Source organism: Choloepus didactylus, chromosome 4 (genome assembly GCF_015220235.1).
Source record: "Choloepus didactylus isolate mChoDid1 chromosome 4, mChoDid1.pri, whole genome shotgun sequence".
In the NCBI taxonomy this organism is placed as follows: domain Eukaryota; kingdom Metazoa; phylum Chordata; class Mammalia; order Pilosa; family Megalonychidae; genus Choloepus; species Choloepus didactylus.
Window position 1 is genome coordinate 89,700,225 of NC_051310.1, and position 25,966 is coordinate 89,726,190.

Sequence of the window (25,966 nt, forward strand, 5' to 3'; positions counted from 1 at the left end):
ATTGAGTGGGCATGCACCCTTGTCAAAAATCATTTGCCCATGAACATGAAGGTTGATTTCTGAACTCTCAATCCACTTCCCTTGGTCTATATGTCTGTCCTTGCGCCAGTTCCATGCTGTTTTGATTAATGTGGCTTTGAAATTAGTTTTACAATACAGAAGTGTGAGTCTTTCAACTTTGTTCTTTTTCAAGATGGCATTTGGTTATTTCGGGTCCCTTATACTTCCGTATCAATTTGATGATTGTCTATACCATTTCTGAAAAAAAAAAAAGGTTGTAGGAATTTTGATTGAGAGTGCATTGAATCTGTAAATTGCTTTGGGTAGAATTGATATCTTAACAATATTTAGTCTTCCAATCTTGAAAATGGAATGCCCTATTTATTTAGATCTTTTTTGATTTCTTTTAGCAATGTTTTGTAGGTTTTTGGATATAAGTTCTTTATGTCCTTAATTAGATTTATCCCTAGATATTTGATTCTTTTAGTTCCTATTGTAAATGGACTTTTTTCCCTTGATTTCTTCAGCATTTCATTGAAAATGTATAGAAACACTACTGATTTTTGAGTGTCGATCTTGTACTCCACCCCTTTGCTGAGTTTGATTAATAGTTCTAGTAGCTTTGTTGTGGATTTGTTAGGATTTTCAGTATATAAGGTCATGTTATCTGCAAATAGGAAAAGTTTCATTCCTTCCTTTCCAATTTGGATGCCTTTCATTTTTTTCCCCCTAATTGCTCTAGCTAGAACTTCCAAGTCCCATGTTGAATAACAGTAGTGGCAGTGGGCATCCTTGTCTTGTTCCTGACCTTTGAGGGAGAGCTCACAGGCTTTCACCATTGAACATGATGTTAGCTGTGGGTTTTTCATATATGCTTTTAATCATGTTGAGGAAGTTCCCTTCTATTCCTAGTTTTCTGTGTTGGAATGGGTGCTGGATTTTGTCAAATGCATTTTCTGCATCGAGATGATCCTGTGTTTTCCCCTTCATTATTTTGATGTGGTGTATTACATTAAACTTATTGTTGAACCACCCTTACATACCTGGGATAAATCCCACTTGATCATGGTGTATAATTCTTTGATGTGCTGTTGGATTCTGTTTGCTAGTATTTTGTTGGGAAGTTTTGCTTCTATATTTATAAGGGATAGTGGTCCGAAGCTTTTTTTTTTTTTTTTTTTTTTTGTGGTATCTTTATCTGGTTTTGGTTTGAGGGTGATGTAGGTTGTATATAATGACTTAGGAAGTATTCCCTCCTCTTAAATTATTTTGTTAATACTTATAGTTATATGTTGAATAGTTGTAGAGACAGTGGCTTTCATTACCTTGTTTCTGATCTTAATGGAAATTCCTCTAGTGTTTCTCCGTTAAGTGAGATTCTGGCTTTACAAACTTTTAGGATTCCTGGATTTAGGAATATATATAGATGGATAGATAGATATAGATATAGATATAGATATAGATATAGATATAGAGAATGGATACAGATATATATAGTTATATATATATATAGGTATAGATATAGATATAGGTAGATAAAGATATAGATATATAGAAAGAATCCATCAATTCTTATTTTCTTGATTGTCTTTATGAGGAATGGGTGTTGATTTTTTCTTTTCAAAGGCATTTTTAGCATATCTGGGGATAATCAGTTCTTGATTTAAAATAAATGTTTTCTTATAATTTTCCATTTTGGTAGCTTTTGGGGAGGAATATTAAAGGATTTAAAATTACAGAAATTAAATAAATCACTCTTATTCATATCTGATAAGAAATATTAGTCGTTTCAAAATATCAGCCAGCTGTAATAGCTGATTTCAAGTGGTCTAGCTGGTCTCAGAATTGGTGGCACAGCTTAAACTTTCACTGTTCACTGTCTGGTAAATTATTCATGGTTAGGTTATTAGCTTCAAGACATATTTTTAGAAACATCTACTTTAGAGTGTTGACTGCTCCAATGATAAAATTATCTGTTTTTATTGAGTCAGCTGTACATGTGTAGAAATGTGTAGAAATATTTGGTTACATGTTCCTGATTATTGGGAAATAAATGGTTACATATTCCTGATTTATACAAGTAATATTATAAGGCTACCTCTATATTTGCAGCCATGCTGATCCAGCCTTAATATGGTCTGGCCTGATTTCAGTGGAAGTTGTCCTTGTTACCTTTTGGATTTTCCCATTGGACATTTGAATGATATTATGAAATCATACTTGTTCAAATAACTTAGAGAAGACATATTTTAATCCTAACTCCCTATTGCTTTTCAAATTATAACACGCAAGAGACTAGCTCAATTACAGACAAAATAATGGGCAGGTAGGGAGAAGGGTTCTCTCCAAACTTTTGAAGCTAGCTCTGCTCCTGGTGAGAAGTTAGAGATTCTAAATAGCATGTGTTCTATGTTCCAGGAAGTTTGATGGAATAAAACCCTTTATACAATACATGGTTCCTTTGTAAATGTTAATTTTCTTTCTTTCTGTGTGTTATAGTATAAAGCACTACTTCTCACAGTTGCATGTGTATATAAATTTCCTGGAGATCTTGTTAAAATGCAGATTATGATTCAGTAGTTCTGGGGTAGAACCCAAGATTCTGTGTATCTAACAAGCTACCAGGTAATGGCCTCTGATCAATGGCTACACTTTGAGGAACAAGGGCATAAATGACAGCTACTTTAATATTTAGACTGACTTGGGTTTCAGTATCAACTTTCAGTAATTTGTTTAACAAAGTTGACATTTAAATACAAGGGCAGTAGTTCTGGTCCATCTCTTAAAGACTTTTTTTTTAATATATATATATATTTTTATTGAGATTGTTCACATACCATACAACTATCCAAAGATCCAAAGTGTACAATCAATTGCCCATGGTACCATCATACAGCTGTGCATCCATAAACACAATTAATATTTTTTTCAATTTTTAGAACATTTTCATTACTCTGGAAAAGAAATAAAGACAAAAAAAAAGGCAACTCAGATCCTCCCATACCCCTAACCACGCCCCCTCTCCATTATCGAGTCATAGTTTTGGTATATTATTATTTGTTACTGTTGATGAAAGAATGTTAAAATACTACTAACTAGGAAATAGTTTGCAATAGGTATGTATTTTTTCCCTCTATGCCTCTCTATTATTAACTTCTAGTTATAGTGTCACACATTTGTTCTAGTTTGTGAGAGAGATTTCTAGTATTTATATAGTTAATCACAGATATTGTCCACCACAAGATTCACTGTTTTATACATTCCCATCTTTTAACCTCAAACTTTCCTTCTGGTGACATAAGTGACTCTGAGCTTACCCTTTCCACCACCTCCACACACCTTTCAGCACTGTTAGTTATTCTCACAACATGCTACAATCACCCCTGTCCATTTCCAAACATTTAAGTTCACCCTAGTCGAATATTCTGCTTATAATAAGCAACGGCTCCTCATTCTTTAGCTTCATTCTATATCCTGGTAACTTATATTTCATGTCTATGAGTTTATGTATTATAATTAGTTCATATCAGTGAGACCCTGCAATATTTGCCTTTATGTGTCTGTCTTATTTCACTCTATATAGTGTCCTCAAGGTTTCTTCATCAACCCGTTTCTTTTAAGATGGTTTTGTTCACACACCATACATTCCATCCTAAGTAAACAATCATTGGTTTGGTTCCCTGTATAGTCATGTATTTATGTATTGAACACCATCACCACTATCTATATAAGGACATCTCCATTTCTTCCACAAAGAAGAAGGAAGAGTCAAAGAAGGCAGAGAGGCAAAAGAAAAAGAGAAAAGAGAGAAAAAACAAACAAACAAACAAAAAGCACAAAACTTGATAGCTAGAAAGTGACAAAAGAAAAGATAGCTTTAACCTAAATTAGAATAAAGAGTCAGACAACATCACCAATGCCAGGAGTCCCATACCGTTCCCCTATTCCCCGCTCCCCCTTGCATTTAGTTTTGGTATATAGCCTTTGTTATAGTAAAGGAAGCATAATACAATGTTTCTGTTAATTATGGTCTCTATAGTTTGCATTGATTGTATTTCCCCCCCATCCCACCCTATTTTTAACACCTTTCAATGTTGACATTCATTTGTTCTACCTCATGTAAAAACATATTTGTACCTTTTATTACAATCATTGAGCATCCTATGTTTCCCTGAGTTACACAGTCCCAGTCTTTATCCTTCATCTTTTGTTCTGGTGTCCCACTGTCTCCCAGAATTGTTTTCCAAACCTCTCACTCCTGTCTTTTCTGTCCACAGTGCTTCCTTTAATGTTTCCTGTACAGCAGGTATCTTGTTCACAAACTCTATCCTTGTCTGTTTGTCAGAGAATATTTTAAGCTCTCCCTCACATTTGAAGGATAGTTTTGCCAGATATAGGATTCTTGGTTGGTGGTTTTTCTCTTTCAGTACCTTAAATATATCACACCACTTCCTTCTTGCCTCCATGGTTTCTATTGAGAAATCTGCACATAGTCTTATCAAGCTTCCTTTGTATGTGATGGATTGCTTTTCTCTTGCTGCTTTCAGGATTCTCTCTTTATCTTTGACATTTGATAATCTGATTATTAAGTGTCTTGGCATAGGCCTGTTCAGATCTCTTCTGTCTGGGGTATGCTGTGCTTCTTGGATCCGTAATTTTATGTCTTTCATAAGAGATGGGAAATTTACATTGATTATTTCCTCTATTATTGCTTTTGCCCCTTTTCCCTTCTCTTCTTCTGGGACACCAATGAAACATACATTCTTGCTTTTCATTTTGTCCTTAAGTTCCTGGAGATGTTGCTTGTATTCTTCCATTCTTTTCTCTATCTGTTCTTTTGTGTGTAGGTTTTCAGGTGCCTTGTTCTCCAGTTCCTGAATGTTTTCTTCTGCCTTTTGAGATCTGCTGTTGTATGTTTTCATTGTGTCTTTCATCTCCTGTGTTGTGCCTTTCATTTCCATAGATTCTGCCAGTTGGTTTTTTGAACTTTCAATTTCTACCTTATGTATGCCCAGTGTTTTCATTATATGGGTCATCTCTTTCTCCATATCTTCTCTAAACTTTTTGAATTGACTTATTATTAGTTGTTTCAATTCCTGTATCTCAGTTGAAGTGCAAGTTTGTTCCTTTGACTGGGCCATAACTTCATTTTTCTTAGTGTAGGTTATAGTTTTCTGTTATCTAGGCATGGTTTCCTTGGTTACCCCAATCAGGTTTTCCCAGACCAGAATGGGCTCAGGTCCCAGAAGAAAGAAACATGCATTATCCGGTTTCCCTGAGGGTATGTCTTAGAAAGTTTGTGCACCCTGTGATGCCTCAGGTCACTGTGCTTTCTGCCCAGCAGGTGGCACCTGTCAGCCTGTAATTCCAGACTGGTGTAAGGAGGTGTGGCCCATGGCTGTTTTCCCCCATGCTCTGGGGTCTGGTTCTGAATGGAAGGCCAGTAATAGAGCTGGACCCCATCCCTTTCATCTTAGAGAAGATAGACCCCTTACAGAGAGGTCATTAGCATTTCAGTGGTCTCTCTCTGCCTGTGCTATCTCCACCCTTGTCTGGGTCAGAGCACTGGGAACTGAAAATGGCTGAGGCTTTCTCCACTGTGACGAAACAGGGACAGGAAGTCCCCTTCAGGGCTAGTCCATGGCGACCCTCTGGCTCTCCAAGGTCAGTTGTCACCCAAAGCCTCTGTCTGCTTTTTGGGGATTCATAGCTTGTAGTGAGCAGTTCACACTCACTAATTAAAACCCCAGTTGGAGCTCAGCTGAGCTATAGTTGCTTGCTAGGAGAGAGCTTCTCTGTAGCACCACGAGGCTTTGCAGCTTGGGCTGTGGGGGGAGACATCTCCCAGCTTGGTTCTGCAATTTTATTTGCAGATTTTATGCTGTGATCTCAAGCATTCCTCCCAATTTGGGTTGGTGTACAATGAGTGGACGGTCACGTTTGTCCCCCTGCAGTTATTCCGGATTATTTACTAGTTGTTCCTGGTTTTTTATTAGTTGTTCTAGGGGGACTAACTAGCTTCCATTCCTCTCTATGCCACTATCTTAGATCCCTCCCATCTCTTAAAGACTTCTGCTTTCCCATTCTTGGGCTCTTGGATGATTAGGCCTCTGATAATACATCCCTTTGTTCTGGAAGCATTGAGGGACATTTGGATTTGGTCTCTTCTCTTCCTCTGATCTCTGGTTTATTAACTCTTCACATCATATGGGACAAAAATATCCTGAACATAATAATATGTCCCTGGCAACCCTGGTTGTTTTGAGCCTACAATCGCTGTAGCCTTAAGATGAAGCTGCCTTTTGTTTTTCCCTCTTTTTTCCCTTTTCTCCATCCAAGCAATATTTATTTAGAAAGCACTGGGCACGGTGTCTGGCTGATAGTGCCTCATGCTGTTCCGTTGCCTCCTGAAGCTTTCCTGCATCTCTTTCCCTTTATAGATGTTCTCCTCCCACACCACACTTCCTATTACTAGGATGTGCAGTGAATGGTGAAGCCACTTGCTAAGTCTCAAAGTGGCCTTCTCTCTTTAGACTCCAGAGCTTGCTTTGTGGGGGGTGCTACTATTATCAAGCCCGGCATCATTCATTCGGTGTGATCGGCCACGTCTCTCCATTTATCACTCATGGATGGATGGGGGATTTTGATTCATCTTATTTTCTAACTGCATCTTTATAGATTCTCTTTTAGGAAGAGACTCAAGTTTCTTGTTTCTTTCTCTTTTCTGTTGTGTTCCTCCTTTTGCTTCAGGGGTCTGGTAGTCCAGGGTCTGTTTGTCAAGTCCCTTGATTAATTTTCCCATTTCCCAGACTCTGGCCTCAATATGCACCTAGCAGATAAATGAGATCCACAATTAATGTTCAAAGAATGATTTATAGTGATATCTTTTCTCTTTAGGCTGTCTGACCTTTAAGGTGATCCTTTACTCAAGATTCCATGAGGTTTGTGGCTTCTATTCAGTGACCTCTTAGGACTGGCACTACAAATTCACTGTTTGACAGTTTCAGCGGAGATGCTTTGGTTTGTCTTATAGTGACCATATTTTCTGGAAATCAGAGGCTCTGTTTTTAATTTTGCTTATAATTTAAAGGAAGAGATATGACCTTCTAAAAATGGAGGTTTAAAGAACAGAGACTTCCTACACATGGGCTGTAAATGCCTATAAAGAGCAGGCAGATTTAAGAGTGAAGCAATTAGAGGGAATACAAGGGAGTGGTGCTGCCTGTGGCTGGGTGATGGTGGATATATGCCCCACCTAAAAAACATTCAAAGTGAATGCTAAACAATTAGGCCCATTTCTGCTCAAAGATCCCAGCTTTGCAGCACCTTCTGTAATTTGGGATCTAGACCAGGTTGACCAATCATTCTTATTTACCTGGGACTGAGGGGTTTCCCCACATGCAGGAATTAAAAGGATAAAAGTAGCTCATTCTTGGGCAAACTGAATGGTTGGTGGCCCATGCACAGCATGTTTTGTGCATCTATGTGGGCTGTATGTAAACTGAAGCTTTGGAAATAATAGGGGGACTAATTGGAAAAAGTAACATCACCTATGTAAACTAAAAAGAAATTGTTCTTTTTTTTCCCATAAGTTTGCAATTTTCAGTGGAGAAAAATAAATAGCAATGATCACCATTTTATTCTCCTTATGAGCAAAGCGGGACTTCAAACTCTGTTTGAGGGATTACGCCTTTTCAGAATGAGAGACACTGAATTTATTGCCAGCCAGTCATAGCTGTCCATCTGCTAATTCCCTCCACATGGAGGGAGCAGCTGTCATTTCAGAAATGCTACAGTAGATAATAAGATGGGGTGCATTTCATCTTCAAATGCTTAAAACAAATCCCTAGGAAGGGCAGCAACAGTTCCTCTGACTGAATGACTTTCTGATATCATTAACACAAAATGCCAAATGGATTTGGAGATTTGAAGTAAACGGATTTGCTTTAAAAGGAAGAGCTCTCAAGTTAGGTGTAGTACATATTGTAATAACCAACAATTGCATAGACACAGGAACTCAGAAGCCATAGGCATACACAGAGATATTCTCAAAATCACAGCCCACATAGGGTGCAGAATACAAATACAAACCTATGGGATTCCCAAATCCATACAATCTGTGTATACCAGAGGAGTGCATCTTTGCCTCCACCCATGCAAAACAAACAGAAATTGTCCCAAACTGTCAGCTTCTCTAACTTCTCTGTGTTTGACTTTGTCCCAATTCTCTCCAGTTCTATGGACTTAGATAATCTTAGATTCCATCCTTCCCTTTGCACTATTTAACAGCCCTGAATTCAATCATCAGTTTCTATTGATTGTTCCTTTGCATTTTTTCCCCTTAGATGAATTCTTTCCTCTTCAGACCCATTGCCTTCAACCTTACAAACTCATGTCAACTTGTGTTTAAACTGGCTGCAGACTCTTGTCTGGTATTCCTAACCAAGATCCTTCTTCTTTCTGTTCAACCTGCATATAGGTATTTGATTGTTCTCTATAGGGAAAAAATTAGGATGAGTTAAGGTGAGTTAAGGAACCAGTGAACATAGTCAAGGTTGTGCTATGCATTCCTGAGCTTTGTAGATGTTTAAATTATATATATACATATATATACACACACATACATACATACATATATATATATATATATACATACATACATATATATATATATATATAGTTGTAGATGTGGGCATAGACATGGACATACACCTAAATATATATATATATATATATATATATATATATATATATATAGAGAGAGAGAGAGAGAGAGAGAGAGAGAGAGAGAGAGAGAGAGAGAGAGAGAGAAAGAGTTATAGTTATGTGACCAGTTCTCCACGGAGATATCTAAAATAGACATCATTTCATTTGATCCTTAAAATAGTCCTGGAAGGTATAAGGTATGCTAGGTGTATGTGTGTGTGTGTGTGTGTGTGTGTGTGTGTGTGTGTGTGTGTGTGTGTGTGTATAATGCATATGAGAATATTAACTCTTGAAGAGGTCCCAAACCCCATAGCTGGTGATGGAACTGGGAGTTGGAACGAGGTTTTCTTACTCAAAATTCAGGCTTGTTCTAGTTGTAGCACAAAACTTTGTTTTTCCTATTTTGGGAAATAGTAATTTAAAATGATGTTTCTATTATATGGTAACCTATGAACCTTTTCTGTGTAGATATTGCCCCTAAACTTGGCTTCCATGGAGCACATGGAAATAAGAGATGAGAGAATTGACACAGAATTATGGCTACTACACTTATAGTGCTAGCATTTTCCTTTACACAAACAGAATTGCTTTTATGGGATCTCAACTGATTCCATTGCTTTCACTCTTACAAAGAAAAAATAATCCCCAGTATTGATGAGAATCCAGGTCATGGCAAGGAGAATCACAGAGTAAAGAGGATGCTGAGACCTTGGGATATTGTGTCTGCAAGTATGTTGATTTGAGAAAAGAAATTCATTTGAATACCATAGATATGCTCAGGAGCAAGATGGGGACTCCTGCTCCTTTCTATTTCTATCAGCATTAAATATCTGCTTCATATTTTACCTTCATCCTTGTTCTCTAGGCAGAAGAGATAAACCCCATTTCTAGATGTCACCACTATTAAAATGAGGAAGGGAAGAAAAAGGCCAGAAACAAACAAAAAATCAGAAAAGAAGATGCACAAATCATACTATTTCTCAAGTCAAAATATTTTAATGGTGAAAACATTATAAATGATTTAACTAAGGATTTTTAGTTTCCAGCAAGCTGCAAGAGGTGACTGACAAGCAGCAGGAAGCTAATATTTAAAGATAATTTCAGAAACACAAAGATGAGATAACACTGAAAGGAGGAGGATGAGTCTTTTTTCTTCCACCTCTAAGATTTACTGAAAATAGTGCCATTTATGATGATGATGATGGTGATGCTATTAACTTTAGCCTTCTGTTTACAACAGGGTTCACTCTTTGTGTTGTATAGTTCTATGATATTGTTTTGAAGGTAACATATGCAACGTAAGATTTTCCTTTTTATCCCTTTTCATGTATAGAGTTCTGTGGTAATTACATTCACAGAGTTGTGCCTCTATTACCATTATCCATTGCCAAAACTTTTCCTTCACCCCAAACAGAAATTCCATACCAATTAAACATTAATTCCCCATTTCTCTCCCCCACCTGACCCCTGCTAACCTGCATTCTAGTTTCTGACTCGATGAGTTTAAATATTTCACTTATTTCATGGAAGTGAGTGGGAGCAAGTTGCTACATGGTATGTCATGGGAACACAGGCTCAGGGCACAACAGAAACTTTTGGCAAATGACCACTATATTACTCACATAGCACAAAGGATCCAAAAGAGCAGGGGAAGAGATCCCATCGAGGCCATTTGCCCAGGGTGGTCAAAATTGCTTTGGTCAGGGTCAGTGAAGGGCAGCTCCACATGCCCCCCTTGACAGTGGAAAGAAAAGAGACAAATCCATGCTGTTTGGCTGTGGTATCCCGTCACCCTGGAGGAAGACGCCCTGCCGCTGAGAATTCCTCTGCTTGATTAGCATCTGGGTCAGCTTTTTCCTGGTATATGGGTTTAAGGTCTGGTCAGGCCTTTTCATTATACTTAACATCTCCCCCAGGTTGTGGAATGGAAACAGGCTGAAACATTGTCACACAGTAGAAGAGGAGGCGGCAGCGGGGCTGGGGGGTGGGGTGTAGGCGAGGGCTGGGTGATGCGTCCCTGACTTCCCCAGCGGTGATATCATACAATAGTTGTCCTTTTGTGTCTGGCTAATTTCACCAACATGATGTCTTCAAGGTTCATCCATGTTGTAGCACGCATTAGAACTTCATTCCTTATTATGACCTAACACTATTCCACTGTATCTATATACCACATTTTGTTTATCCATTCATTTGTTGATGAACACTTGGATTACTTTCACCTTTTATCAATTGTGAATAATGCCACTGTGAACATCAGTGTGCAAATGTCTGAGTCCCTGCTTTCAATTCTTTTGAGTACTTACTAAGTGGGATTGCTGGATCGTATAATTTCTAGCTGTAGTATACTGTGATATTAAATTTGGAAAATTCTTTGGCTCTCTGGATAAATGTCAAGCTTTCTGTGTCATCTATATGGATTAGGGAGTGAAGCAGCGTGATAGGGGAAAGAGCTTAAGAGTCAGAGGCAAATAGACCTGGGTGCAAACCCTAGTGCTTAGTTGTATGACTTTGGGCCGTACTTAATCATATCTATGCCTCATTCTCTTCATTGGGGTGCAGTAGTATCCACCGTGCAGAGTTACTGAGTTGACTTGAAATACCGTATGTATCATATCCGGCATAATAGATTTGAACTCAACTCAATTATTTGGATAATCGAAGGGCCCAGATCCTAGAGAAATTTACCATATTTTGTTCTACATGGTTGATATAGCAGGGAACTCCACTTCTCAAACTTCATCCTAAAATTCTGATAACCCAATAGCAAGTTATATATGGTTTGTAGTTCTTTTGGGAGCTATGAATATTCGCAACTCTTTGGGAGCCTAAAAGACAGAGCTGCAGCTTAAGCTTTCTGGACGTCTGCAATTGATGCCAACTGGGCAGAAGTCAGAAGGAAGCTGGATGTATTCATTAGCTGGTTTGTCTTGAGGAACTTTATTTTCTCAGGCTATTTTCTTCTAAATATGTATTTATTTCCTTTTGCTTGTTTCTCCAGTCACAGATGCTCACTGAGAGGCGAGGATTTGAACAGACAATGGCTCTTTCCCCGTGCTCACCTCCAGCCAACGATTTACCATGCCAAAGGGCTCCTCTACTATCTGAGCAGCAAGGGCCGGAGTCCCACGGTGAGTCATTTCCTTCTGCCTCCACACCCTTGGCTGATTGCTTCCACCCTCTAGGAGGCAGACAGTTACACCCGCAACAGACTCACGACCTGTCTGACAAGCTATGGGGGCAGCCATTGATTCAGTGCTCATGGGTAAAAACTGGACAAGAAATTGCAGTTCATCCCATTTCCTGGGTCTCTATTCTTCTGGTTTTTCAGTTATTGGACAAGAAAGAAAATGAATATGCCTATTAAATAATATTTGGAAAAAATCTTCAAGGTGTTCATAGTCACATTCAACTAATACTGAATTTCAAAGATGATTCAGGCACTGTTATGGACTCTTTCATATATAGACTTTTTCCTCAGACATAGTAACCGTGTGATTGATGAGGAATGGACTATTTGAAACCAGAGGTTTACCTATGCTCAAGATAAGAAAGAAGGAAATGGTAGCTGAGTAATTGTATGAAAACATTCATTTATCGACTGCAAATTATGAACACAACTGTCAGCAAAAGGGCTTATGTCCAAACTTAGAGTTCTTTCCCAACTTAAGGAGCTTAAAATCGAGTGGAGAAGCTCACAGATTGGCCAACTCAAACACTGACCTCTACCATTAACCACTTTTTGCACATTTGCTGTGTGACCAAAACAGTGACACCTATAAGTATCCAATGAATATTCATTGAAAAAAAAATATCTAATATGGAATCTTGTTTAAACCTTGAAAGAAATTAAGAGGTAAAGTGATTTCCCTAAGGAGCCCGGGAAGTACGTGGCAGATTTAGGATTCAGTACAAATCTGTTTTCCACCCTGCAATCCTGCATTCCTTCATCACTTACTTTCTGAGAGATCAAAGCAGAGATCAAAGCTTACCCTTACATATCCCGGTTATACACAGGTTAAAAGTGCAGTGTTCTCACCAGATAGCTTCTGACCCACCCTCTCCAAGAAGGCACTGCACTCTGTTGCCTTCCCTCTGGAAGCAAGCTCATAGTCGACATAGCAGGCACCAGTCTTTTGGTCAAGGAGTATAAACAGGCTTTCTGAGTAGGAAGCCTTACTCCCCAGGAGGAGAGCAAGACTTACAGGGAAAGAGCTCCCTGCCTGATACACATTTAAACACACACACTCAACCCACAACAAAACAGGATTCCTTCTGCTCTGACACCCTGTAATTGAAGAGCAGAACATTTATTTTAAAGCGTGGCAGGTGAAAGTCTTGTTTAAAAATATAAATAAACATTTATTAGCTGTAAACATGACAGCCACAGACTTGTTTCCTGCTGGGACCATCTGAGAGGTGGGTGAGAAGCAGTTGAGTACTAAATGCTATTCACAGCCATTACAAAGCTCTCTAATGGGTTCAGCATCACTTTTCAGTTACCTACAGGGATATATTTAACCAACCTCCTGCTGGCTGCAGAAGCACTGCCACTCATCCAGCACACAGGACTGTCCTGTGCGGATAGGCTTTCCACTGTGCCAGGATTGACTTTTGGGCTTCATGGATTGGAGATTAACTGTGAATCTTTGCCCGAACCTCCGGCTCTTTATGAAATGCTTTCTGAGACTTTGGGAAGCCACTTTCTGGTGGCTGGGGGATTCCACGTCTTTTCATTGGTACTCAGGCATTTGTCCATTGGTTGGTAAAATACTCTGAATTTCTGGGATCTATGAGAATGTGAGGCAGTGAGAGCAATTTGCATCCTGGTATTGCTGGGGGTTTCTAAAGACTAGGCAAGTCATTCAGTTTTATGGGAAATAGTCACATATTGTTTCATCTATCCATCTATCCATGTATCCATCCATCCATCCATCCATCTATCCATCCATCCAGCTATGCACCCAACTGGGCAGTCATTCATTTATCCATTTATTGACACTATACTTGTGTGATCACTGTGCTAGGTGCCAGGGACACAGAATCTTAAAAGAAAAAAAAAAAGGTCCTTTCCTTTGAGGAGCCCACAGTTCATTTTGGTAGAAAGTAGAATCAGGTCTGCAAATAAACCATTGCAGTACAAAATGATAAGTGCTATTTTTAAAAAAAAGCTTCATGTGAGTTGTTGTAGGAATGTAAATGAAGGTTTAAGTCGTTTTCCTTTGGGGTTACAGGACAGCTAAAGACTACATGTGCCATTTAAGTTGGACTTGAAGGATGAGTCAGCGTTTCCCTTGGTTTTTATTTTACTGAGGTTGAGAAATATCCCTTCCACAGGGTCTGACTGTGATCTCTTAGGTCTTCCTGCTGTTGTGAAACTGGAGATCTGGCACGTTTTCTATTCTTGGATGTTCTGCATGGGGCAAAGGAAAGGATATTTCTCATTTGCTGGTGGCAGAGGCTCATCAGATATCACGATGACCTTCTTGTGGCCCCATTCCCATTTCTTTAATCCCAATTTTCCATCTCCCCTATTTGTTAGAGGGTCAGGGATTATGCTGTAGATGAGACGTTGGATCCAAAAGCCCAGACACATAACAAATTTTGATATATTCATACATAGGGATCCTGTTCAGTGGTACATTTTTTTTAAAACATGAACTACTGATATACTCAAAACATGGATGCATCGCAGAACATTATGTTGCACAAGGGAAGCTAGGTGCTGAGGAGTAAATGCTCTGTGCTTCGATCTACATGAAGTTCAAAATCAGGTAAAAGTAATCTGTAGTGTTAGGAATCAGAACAGTGGTGGCCTCTGGGATAAAGGATTGGATAGAAGGGGCCAGAAGTGTACCTCTTGACTGAAGACTTAGTTACCAAAACTCGTTGAACTATATATACACTTAGGATCTGTGCATTTCAGTATAGGTACACATTAACCAAAAATATGGAAAATTTAAAATAAAAAATCAAAACCCAGTCACAGGACTTTAAAATGCAACCAGGAGCCTGAAATAAGATTGACCAGTATAGGGGCATGAAAGTAAAGCCTCGAGGGACATCTTGTCAGAACAGGATAGACTGCCTGCAGAAGGAGATCTGTTTGGAACTTAGATCTAGCCGGAGAGAAAGCTCCCAAGTACAGAAGTCCATACAGGCAGTTTCTACAGTCAGCCAGCAGGAGGCAGTGAATTGATTTTGCTTGTGGAGCTCCCAACTGGGCAAGAAGACCCGTGGCTTAAGGGGCAGTCAGGGCCCAGCTTGGGGAGTGGGTGAAAGCTCTCCGGCTCTAGCCAGCTCCTGGGATGCTGCTGGCCGCTTCTTCAGAGCTGCCTGAGTTGCAGCTGGCCCGGCCACTGCAGAGGATTTAGGGCTTGTGAATGAGGAGCGGTATCGATTCCCATCCTCTTCACCTTCACTATGGGAGTACATGTTGGTAAAGGGATTTCAGTGCTCGTTGAAGAGCTCATTGATTTCTGTTTACAACTCACACAAACTGGGCTGCCTGCTGCCAGGGAACAGGGCTGGTGTAGCTTGGTTTTGTCTTTCTCTGGGGCTCAGTGGAATAGAATTTTTAGCTACTTAAATGATTTTCCTGGTCTTAGTCTGTCCCTATGGCGTATGTTTTTAGTTAGTCAGTTTCTTTTAAAAGAAACACAAAAGGCAAGAGCCAAAAGGGGTGGCCACACCTTCCTAAACCCTTGTCTCCAAGGACCTCTAAGCACTTCAGACATAGGATTACTTTCATGTCCTCTTTATTCCTCCAAAGTGGCTGAAGAACAGATATTATTTTTGCCTATTTTCATTTACTCATACTAAAGTACTAGATGTAGAATTTCCCCCTTTATGCATGTTAGGTTGCAAAAGAAAATAAAAACAACAACAAAATACGCTTCCATAGTGAGCGGGTGGGGGCAGAATGTCCATAGGGGCCTGTGTGAAAAAATTCTAAAATTGATTTCTTATTCATTTATTTAAAATTGTTTCCATGCTATTAGAATGAAAGTAAATGCTTCTCTAAGATGCAAGAATCCATGTTTTGTGTATATCTTTACAGACATGAGTAATGTACACTTAATGCACACTAAGTGAATTGTTAGCATTTCTTGGAGAAACATGTTGAAATGCCAAGGGTGTTTCTCCTCCTCCCTGCTTGCTGGCATCTTCAGTGTACTTTCTAGGTACCACAGGGGCTGGAAGTCTGGGGTCCTCCATCTGTGCCACCTGGAGGGCCAGCCAGATGTTTTCAAAGTAGTCTGAGCACATTTTGTATTTTTGGTCGGGTGGAGTGGGGAGAGGAGGTGGATGGTGGGGAAAATAGGAGGTTAGTTGGATCAGTGTTTCCCTTCAGCCCTTATGAACTAGTGGGAATGAGGAGGAAGGCAAGAAATACATGAAGACAGGACCTGTTGGATTAATTTGGCCATAGGCTGCTCTCTGCAGGGGAGGACCACAAGTCCAAACAGAGCCATTGAAGTCATAAAGGGGACCTGCGCATCGCCTGCCTAATACATATGGCCAAGAGGTTTGCTCCTTGGTAGAGTAAGGCAGCAGTGATGTCTGTGGTGTAAAATTGTGGCCAATGGCATGGGAAATGGAGCTCAAAGTTCTAGACCCAGAAAGTGGGGATTGCCAAGAACAAAGCACAGTCCCCACCTTATGGGCTAAAGCAACCAACAATTAGGGAAGATTGGAATGCAAATAAAGAAACTGAGGGAGGCTTCCTTAAATGGATTGGGTTGACATGGGAGTGGGTCAGTATGCAAGCACCTAGTATTTATCCAGAAGACCTGGAAACCTGCCATAGGTCATAAAGACTAGTCTAGACCCCACCTTCTGGTGAAGACAGAGGTCCCAACAGCCTACCCACCTTGATCAGGACTGACATACAAGGTGGGTAGAATGACGCTTCTACTTTGAGAGCTTCACTACCTGCAGTTGAGTGAGATAGAAGGCAAGGGTCTCACCCTGGCTGAGATGACTCAGAGACTGTGTCCAAAGGCATAGTGCTGCTTCTCTTCCTTCAATATCTAAAACTTATTCCTGAGGAACCTGCTGGGAACTCCCTCTCAAGGTGTCAGCTTATGCTCATGAAGGGTTGGCCAGACAGAGACAAAGAGTAGAAAATAACTAAAGCAAGGTATCAGAGTAAGCTCAATAGTTCACTTTTAATTTTGCTAATTGGCAGTACTGTTATTTTGCTCTTTATTGTTAGTGGAGCCAATGTCATTAAATATTTTGTTTTGGGAAATACCTTTGGAGCCAGGCTGGTCAGATTTCAGATAAAATATATCAGTTTTCACTGGGGAACCACAAAAAAGTTGCTTATCCACCTTTAACTTTGGTAGAAATTGAGCCTCAGCTGTAGAATTTGGATGGTATCTTCCTTTTAGGACTTTTGTAATGATTAAAGATGTATGTAAATCTCAGCATAGTGCCTGGCACATATCAGGCAATCAAATAAATAGCAGACATTAAAATTATTATAATTACTTACCAGAAGGGTGCTAGATGCAAAACAGTGTCATATATTAGACTGTATAGTTTTGCATTAATGTTCTTGGAATCTTTCAAAGTAATCGAAATGTTTTGGAAAGAAGGCCATTATAATACATAATACTTGAATGGAGGAAAACCTCTTCTTGCCTTCTATAATATATAGTAAATTGTCTCACTGTAGGCATTCTCATAGCCATTGAATTATTGGTACATTTTGCTGAGTTTAATGTGAAAAATTTCACCTCAAATTAGCCATTGGAGGGGACCAAAACTAATAAGTAAGCAAAGGCTGCTTTTCTAAGACCATGTTAGAACTCTGGTCCATTAATGGCTCAATTTAAGTGAAAGTTTCTCACTTTCAGAAAGAGAACAGAGCATAAAATCCCCCTTTCAGGTAGTTATAGAAATAAATTCTGTACCCGCTGCCCATGTTAACCTCAGCTGTGCGATGGGATGTTGCTGGTAACTCGGATGAAACACTTACCAATAGGAGAGCATGCCTGTCAACATACTAACTGGGGAAATGCAGTCCTGCAAACAGGGCTTTTGGAGGGGAATTGAACATGCCACCAATATCATTTACATCGTAGAGATGTTTACTCCACTCCGGAGCTAGGGCTGAGCTCCATCTGCACAATGTTGTGCACAAGCTTGGTTCTCCAGAGCTTCTGTAAGCCTTGGTGGGTTTAATTGGAAGCGTAACTGTTTTGGGTTTCCGTCACATTCCCCAGAATGTGCCTCCTCCTGGCTCCAGCCCTGCCTTCATTTTCTTGTGGCAATAGTATAAATAATGCAGAGGTCTCGTTGCTGGAAAGCAGGGACGAGCACCAGATGTCAACGATGGGGAACACGGTAGCTTAAAGCTGGCAAAGCAGAGCAATAAAAAATTCAGGGATGGTGAGCTGGTGGGGAGTGGGAGAACTGCTGAGGAAGAGGTGTTTGGGTTAGGGGATGTAGCCTCTTAAAAATGGGCCCAATTAGCTCACAGAAGAACTGGAATGGAGCCAAAGAAAGCAGGGGAAAGAAGGGGAAGATGCATGAGGAGCATAGCAATGCAGTTCTGATCAGGCTCTTTGCTGAGCAAGAAATGCTGGAACTCAAGTTTGCATGAATTAAATTAACCTTGCAAAAATTTGTTGGAGAAGATCCTAGGGCGATGCATAAGATTCGAAATCATAATCCAGTCCACATACTTTGCTGATGAGGAAACTGAGACACGGAGAGGGGAATGGGTTTGACCTTGGGCCTGTAAGTTCAAACCAATCACCTCAGCTCAAACTAAACTGAACTGAATGGAACTGAACTGAACTAAACACTAAGCTAATGAAACCCCACATCTGCACCTCTTCCTATATTATTTGCCTTGAGGAAAAAAGCACAAACATACTTCCTGTTCACTTAACCCAGAAATCCAGATTTTATTCAAGACTTCTTCCTCTGAGTCCCTAAGTCTCCAAGTCCTGTTAGATTTCACTTCTTTGCTCTCTCAGAAAAATGCCTTTTCTCCTGCCCTCTGCTGCCTTACATTAAGTTCTTATTTTTATCCCAGCCTCAGTTCCTCCAATCCATTCTAGATACTCCTGAAGTAGCAATTTGGTCATGTTGCTCCTTTTTGCTTAAATACTTTTTAACAGTTTTACATGACTTTAATAAAACCACAATATTTACAATTCAAAAAGCCCTAGTTTGGTAAACTGTACTAAAGTAAAATTAAAGATTAAGTGTACAAGCAATTAGAACATGATTATGTAGCAAGTGTTATCAGGAGTTTTCTATTCGTAAACTCTTTATTAAAAAAGAGCAGTTAAAAAGTACTGTTTAAAGTGAACATTATTTCTAAATGAGATTCCAGTGACCGGTGGGAGACACTGCTCTCTACAATAGAGGGTATGTTGCACAAAGGTCCGAAATCTGGTGTTTTAGGGTCTGAAAAATCAATGGCATGTGAAGTGGAAAATGCAGGCCTGCGAAGTGGTGCAGCATTCCCATCTTTGTTTCCAGTTTACCTAAACCATAGTGACAAGAAGAGAAGCCTGACTGTGTTCTCGAGCAGCTGTCTGTGGAAAAGGGCAGGGCCTGTAACTCTCTCACCCTGAAGAGGACATGGCACATTGACAAGACCTTATGTGGTCCCTGAGCAGGCCGTGAAAACCTTTTTCTGAACTATAGCCTTGGTAACTATTCCAGACTGGCATGGAATCTTGTTTCAAAATTCAGTGCATAAACGGTGCTATCAAAGAGATTTGTGTCCAACTGCTTGACTAAAAACGTTGAGCTGGGTTTTGAATACACGTGAAATTCCACAGATGCATTCTGAACAATGTGCACAAAGCCCCTTGTTGCATCACTTTCTGTCATGATTTAAGGAACATCTCTATGTACAGTTAAGAAAGTGTATACCTCTTTAAAGAACAGAAAGCCTGCATCATGGAACAAAAAGCAGTACATCCTTGAGGAAAGCAGTACACATGGACTGTGCTGTCCATTCCCCACCATGCCCGCCCCAGCCTGGGTCACAGTCGCCACCTCAATGTCAGGGAGAGGCCAAGCTGAAGGGCTGTCAAGACCTCCCATGAAATAATGCCTCCTAAAAGAGGTCAAGAAGCTGGCATTTAAAGGCCAACACAGGAAGTGGTAGCTATTGTGCTTTTCAGTATCCCTTGAGAATTCAGGATAGGAAAGAAAGGCTGCTTCAGAAGGGAAAACCACACTTGGTACAGAGTTGGGGTGGAGGGATGAGGACAACCCCTGACCCTCTGAATTGCTATTGCAACTGGAGGGTCATTGAGGGCTTGGCAGATACAGAAAACCTAGAAAAAGAATGCCATAATCAGGCTTTCTGTCCCCACCCTGGCCCAAGCCTAGTCTCCTTGTTCCCTGCTATAGTCTCAGAGCATCAGAACTGGACCCAAGCATGGGCATGTCCCTGGGGGGTGGGGAGCGGGGTGCATGGCTGCAAAGGGCTGTACGTGCCCTATTGCCCTGAGCACCCCAGATGACCTGCAGTGCCCTCTGCCTGCATCTCCCTAGCACCCCCAGAGAACAACATGCCAATGTGCTGCTCCTGGGGGCCTGTTTCCACAGACATCCATGACTGTCTTTTTGACTGTTCTGGGCAAAGCCTGGTCATTTGTTTGAATTTGGATAACCAAAGTTCTTTAAACAAAGTTCTCAGAGTCAGGGGAAAACTACAGCAAATTTTTTTTCTAATGAACTTGGAGAAAAATCAGCAAAAAATAGAGAAAGGCTGATGGTATAGTTGTTGAGAATTCTGACAAGACTGAGACTATTATATTTGTGTTGCTTTACTTCTCAGTACTTAAGACAGGTTTTGAAGTGATATTTTAAAGCCAATTGCATGAGGAAGGAATCACTGCACTTAGGACTGCTTTAGATGTTCAGGTAGGACATTCCCTCAGCACAAGGGGAGCAGCCCCCCACACTGAGCCTGTCCCCAGGGCTGCACTCCAGTTCCCTGGCCTCTGCAGAGATGAACAGGGCTGTGAAAAGGGGCTAGCCTGAACATTCCCTTCACTGCTGCTCAATAAAAGCAGGGGATTGCAATCTAGGAGAGCAGGGTTCCCACTGGTGTCCTCTGTGTAGTTCCAGCCCTTGCACTATGATTCCACCAAAGCAATGTGGCAGCACATTAACCCAAAGGCAGGGCACTTCCCAGGGAGCCCGTGAGCACCTTCAGCCACTTTCTGAGGAAAACCTGTTTTCCTTCAGTGCTATCTTTGGTAGACAGGTTTTTAAAACATGGCCTCAGCTCCAGAAAGATCAATGCCTTTCTTATCTAGAATCTGTGAAAATGAGCCAATAACATCTCTGAGGTCCCCCAAATAACATTTCTCATGCATCTTCGCTATTGTAATGTACTTTCCAGTAGTTGATATAAAGGCATTACAATTTAATTAAACTTTTGCTGAAACATTGAGGGAAAAATTAGCCATTGCCCTTATCTAACACCATGCAGAGATTGCAGTGGTTGGTCCCTGGCAATCCTAGCTCATCATTCCACTGGATTCCTTAAGGCTGAGACTGGGTTTAATTCTTTGAAAGTTTGCTTTTGTTTGTGTTGTATAAGGCCAACTTCTCTTCTCAGCTGCTGGCATGTCAGTCTGAAACCACATAGCGCCACTTGGATAGCCGCTTTCATGCTGAGCAAGCGTTACATCTGCAGCCTCAGTGTCTGACGGATGGGCTTTGAGCCAGTTTGGATATATTTTGTCCTCCAGAAAAGGCTGTGTTCTTTAATGCAATCTTGTAAGGGCAGACATATTAGTGTTGATTAGGTTAGAACCTATTGATTGTTTCCGTGGAGGTATGACTCAATCAACTTTGGGCAAGACCTTTGATTGGATAATTTCCATGGAGGTGTTACCCCACTCATTCAGGGTGTATCTTAATTTAAAACACTGGAGACATATCAAACAGCTGACAAACAGAAGGAACTCAGAGCTAGAGTCAAGAGCGACACTTTGAAGAATGCACAGGAGCTGAGAGAGGAGTTGGAACACAACCTGCGATCAGCAGACTCCAGCCACATGCCTTCCCAGCTAACAGGTTTTCTGGATGCCACTGGCCTTTGATGCTTTCATTTGGACATTTCCATGGCCTTCAGACTATAAATTTGTAACCAAATAAACCCCCTTTAAAAAAGTCAATCCATTTCTGGTATGGTGCATAATGGCAGCATTAGCAAATTGGAACAGATTTTGGTACCAGGGAGGTGGGATGCTGCTGAGTTTGCAAACGCCAAACATGTTAGAATGGCGTTTTAAATGGATAAAGGTAAGATTCTGGAAGAATTGTGAGGAGCTTGATAGAAAAGAGACTGTTGGTAGAAGTATGGACTCTAAAGATACTTCCGATGAGGTCTTGAGCAGAAGTGATGAATATTGTTGCAAACTGGAAGAAAGGTGATCCTCGCTTTAAAGTGGCAGAGAATTTGCAAAATTGAGTCCTCGTGTCAGACAGAAGGCAGAATTTGAAAGCAACAAGCTGGGACACTTAGCTGAGGAGATTGCTAGACTACGTGTAGAGGATGTAGCCTGGCTTCTCCTTACAGCTTATAGTAAAATGCGACAGGACAGAAATAAGCTGAGAAATGAACTCTTGGGTTCAAAGAAACCAGAAATTGATAGTTTAGAAAATTCTGGGCTTCCAAAAAGTGAGACCCCAGAGGCTACAGCCCCACATGAGGATTTAACCAAACATGGAACCTGGCTGCCATTTTAGCACAAGCCAAGATTGGAGATGGAGTTATCCAGAAAGGATTTGTGGAAAGTCCTATTGTCTGAAGGTTTTGACCCCTGTAAACTTCATGCCAAGCCAACAAGACTTTTGTGAGTTCTGTATAGATGGAACCACTGCCGTTCTGGACTGGAGGTGACACAGAAGGAACAAATTGAAGGAAAAATTTCTTCAAGGACAGAATCATGGAAATTGGGGTCTGGAGTCAAGAAATCTTGGGCAGGAAGAGTGGAGTGGCACATGCACAAGGAAAGGGTGAGTTTGCCCCAGAGGCAAATGGCAGTCCTTCTGCCTGGATGCTCAGGAAGAGTGCTACCACCCCAGGGCTCAGAGATGGTGGAGCACATTCCCCAGGAATTGGGGAGAGCCTGGCCACCAACCCACTGTTCACAGGGCAGAGAGCCTTTGCCCCAGAGGGGCAGAGTCCAGGTGGCACCCCGATGTTTGTGGAGGGTGGGTCCGAGAAGAAGGTGGTCTCCCAACGTGTGAATATGTTGGAGCAATCACCCCAGCATTTGGACAGAAAAGGGCTGCTGCAAAAGCCTATGGAAAGGGTTGGACTCCTGCTTTCTCAAACTGCAAGGGTAAAAGGTCATTCTCTAAATGATTCTCACACTTTGAAATCTAATGGAGTTTGTCCTGCAGGTTTTAGGAACTGTTTTGGTCCTGTTAACCCTGTCTTCCTTTTAGGTTCTTATAGCAATGGGAATGTTTATCCCATGACTATCCCTCCTTTGTATATTGGCAGCAGATAACTTATTCTAAGTTTCACAGGTCCATAGCCAGAGGCGACACCTGTAACTGATTTTGATGAGATCTTTTACTTACCTATTGTTACTAAAATAATTTAAGTTTTTTTGATATTGTGATGGGATGAATGTATCTTGTATATGGAAAGAATATGTTTTTCTGAGGTCCAGGGGGTATAATGTGCCAGTTTGTATATATTATGTCCTCCAGAAAAAACCATGTTCTTTAATGCAATCTTGTAGGAACAGACATATTAGTGTTGATTAGGTCGGAACCTATTGATTGAAAGTTTCCATGGAGATGTGACTCAGTCAATTGTAGGCAAGGCCTTTGATTTCCATGGAGGTGTTACCCCATCCATTCAGGGTGGGTCTTAATTAGATCACTGGAGCCATATAAAACAGCTGACAAACAGAAGGAGCTCAGAGCTGCAGTCAAGAGCAACACTTTGAATAATGCACGGGAGCTGAGAGAGGAGTTGGAACACAACCTGGAATCAGCAGAACTTCAGCCACATGCCTTCCCAGCTAACAGAGGTTTTCCAGATGCCATTGGCCTTTGATGCCTTCATTTGGACATTTTCATGGCCTTCAGACTATAACTTTGTAACTAAATAAACCTTCTCTATAAAAGCCAATCCTTTTCTGGTATTTTGCATAATAGCAGCATTAGCAAACCGGAACAGGCTTCCTTTCTCCATCTCCCAGCTGTCTTTCTGTAATGCAGTCAGGACCTGAGCCCACTTTTTGTTTTGATTTTGCATCTGGATTGTAGCAATGAAAGCAAAGAATTCTTCTGAAGGCAAATCCTCCAGCAACTTCTTAGGAACTGGGCAATGTGAATGAAGTCCCATCTTGGTTAAGATATTCTCAGACAGTCTCAGTATCCTCAGGGCTGTGTGGAACAGAAACTTTCCCCCATGATGACAGAAATGTCCCATATCTGACAGGCCAGATGGAGTGGCAAAGATTTACCATATAAGGTGAGGATCCAGTTAGGTTGATGTCTGGAGTTGTTTTTCTTGAAATGAGCAAACACTTTTGGCAAGTTTTCTTCAAAAATACCTCAAATGCAGCAAAATAAGTCAACATAAAGCCATGGTCCATTCGGAAAAACACCATTTGACATGGTTTATTCACAAGATTAGAAAGAGCAGTAAAGGCATCTGCAGTATCTAAATTCAAAAATCAACACTGCTACTATAAAGGGCATGCCCTGAACATGACCCATATCTGGTTGGTAGCAAGTATAAGCACCCAAAATACTTTTAATAGCTCCCTCACTATCTTCAGGAAAATATCCAAACATCCTACCATGACATATAAGTGCCTTAATGATCTGACCCACATCTACAGATGTGTAAAATCCATTCTCTTTTCACCCTGTGCTCTCATTCTGAATTATTGCAGTTTCTCAAATCCATAACCCTTCTTTCCTCTGCCCATCTGCTGGGATAGCTCTCACTCAATATGACTCATCTTGGGTATATCTTCCTGGGAGAATCCCAGGACCACCACATTGTATGCCTGCAGGAGGGCCATTCTTTGGAGTACAAGGTGAATGAATGGTAGCCTCCGGGGATGTACAATATGCCTTTATTTGGGTTCCCAGATAACTGCATACTAATCTCTACTCCAGCTCTCCTTTAAGTGTAAGAAAATCCCCTGCTTACTTTTTGGATCATCCCAACAAAACAGCTTCCTCAGAGAGGCAATAGAGAAATGAATTATCACTTCAAAACATGGACTCTGGATTAAAGCAAACTTGGGTTCAAACAGTTACTCATATGTCTAATACCAGTGCAAATTTAGGCAAGCTTGGACAAGTTACTTATTTTATCTGAAATTCCATTTTCTCAGCTGTAAAATGGGCATAATAATAGCACCTATTTCATCATGAGGTATTCTAAATTAAGTTTTAGCGCAATACCTGGACATAATGTTCTCAATAAATTAAATATTATTATCACTACTATTATTACTGAGGAGAATGCATTATATTAAAATTTTATTTTCTCCTGCTGCATATCAGGGACACAGTAAATGTTTGTTAAATGAAGTGATGAGAGCATTGGTTACCCTGTGGCTTTCAGAGTGCCATAATTGGGTGTACTTTCTACTTACCCAGTACAGAATTTTACTGAAAGGAAGGGTAAGTGTTAAATCTTCCTGTAGGAAAGAAAGAAAAAGCTTCCTCAACTGAAATGACATGATAATTTGCCCTTTAATTGCCCCCTGCAATGTACTGGATTGCATGTTTTTTATAATTAATAGGCATTTATTTTTAGGATATCATTTGAGCAACAAGCAGAACAGTGTCTCTATCCCCTTCATTCTGAATCTTCCAAGGCCACTAGAAATTCCCAGATCTTAGCAGCGCTCATTCCCACAGGTGAATAGGTCTATAATTTGTCAGCTCTCAGAATCTGCAAGAAGCAGAAAACAAAGCTCTTTTCTCGAGTTGAATTCAGCATTTAAGGAGCTCCTGTCACCGGGGAGGCATAAATTCTGCATTTATTGAGGAATCTGTTGCTAAGACGCAGTCTTCATTTGTTTGCACACTTTTCATAAGAATTGTGGGTGTTTGTTCACAGAGAGAAACTGGGGCTTAAGTGATAAAGGTTGGTGGGAAATTCATGTTAGTAGAGGATTAAACCTCAAACAATTATTTTACTGGTTCCTTTAGACTAGCGATTTTCAAAGAGTGGTCCTGGGACCAGTGGCATCAACATCACCTGGGAGCTCATTAAAAA

The 25,966-nt window shown here is 40.5% G+C and overlaps 1 protein-coding gene and 1 pseudogene across 1 annotated transcript in view; one reads left to right on the forward strand and one right to left on the reverse strand.

Annotated features, from left to right (window-relative positions):
• The window catches only part of AGBL1 (ATP/GTP binding protein like 1), a 1,004,372-nt gene that overhangs the window by 582,122 nt on the left and 396,284 nt on the right, over nucleotides 1–25,966 (forward strand). The window contains exon 20 of the mRNA XM_037832989.1: nucleotides 11,708–11,837. Within this exon, the coding sequence (XP_037688917.1) occupies nucleotides 11,708–11,837 (130 nt within the window). The remainder of the gene's footprint in view (nucleotides 1–11,707; nucleotides 11,838–25,966) is intronic.
• Nucleotides 14,959–24,522, reverse strand: LOC119530886 (annotated as a pseudogene).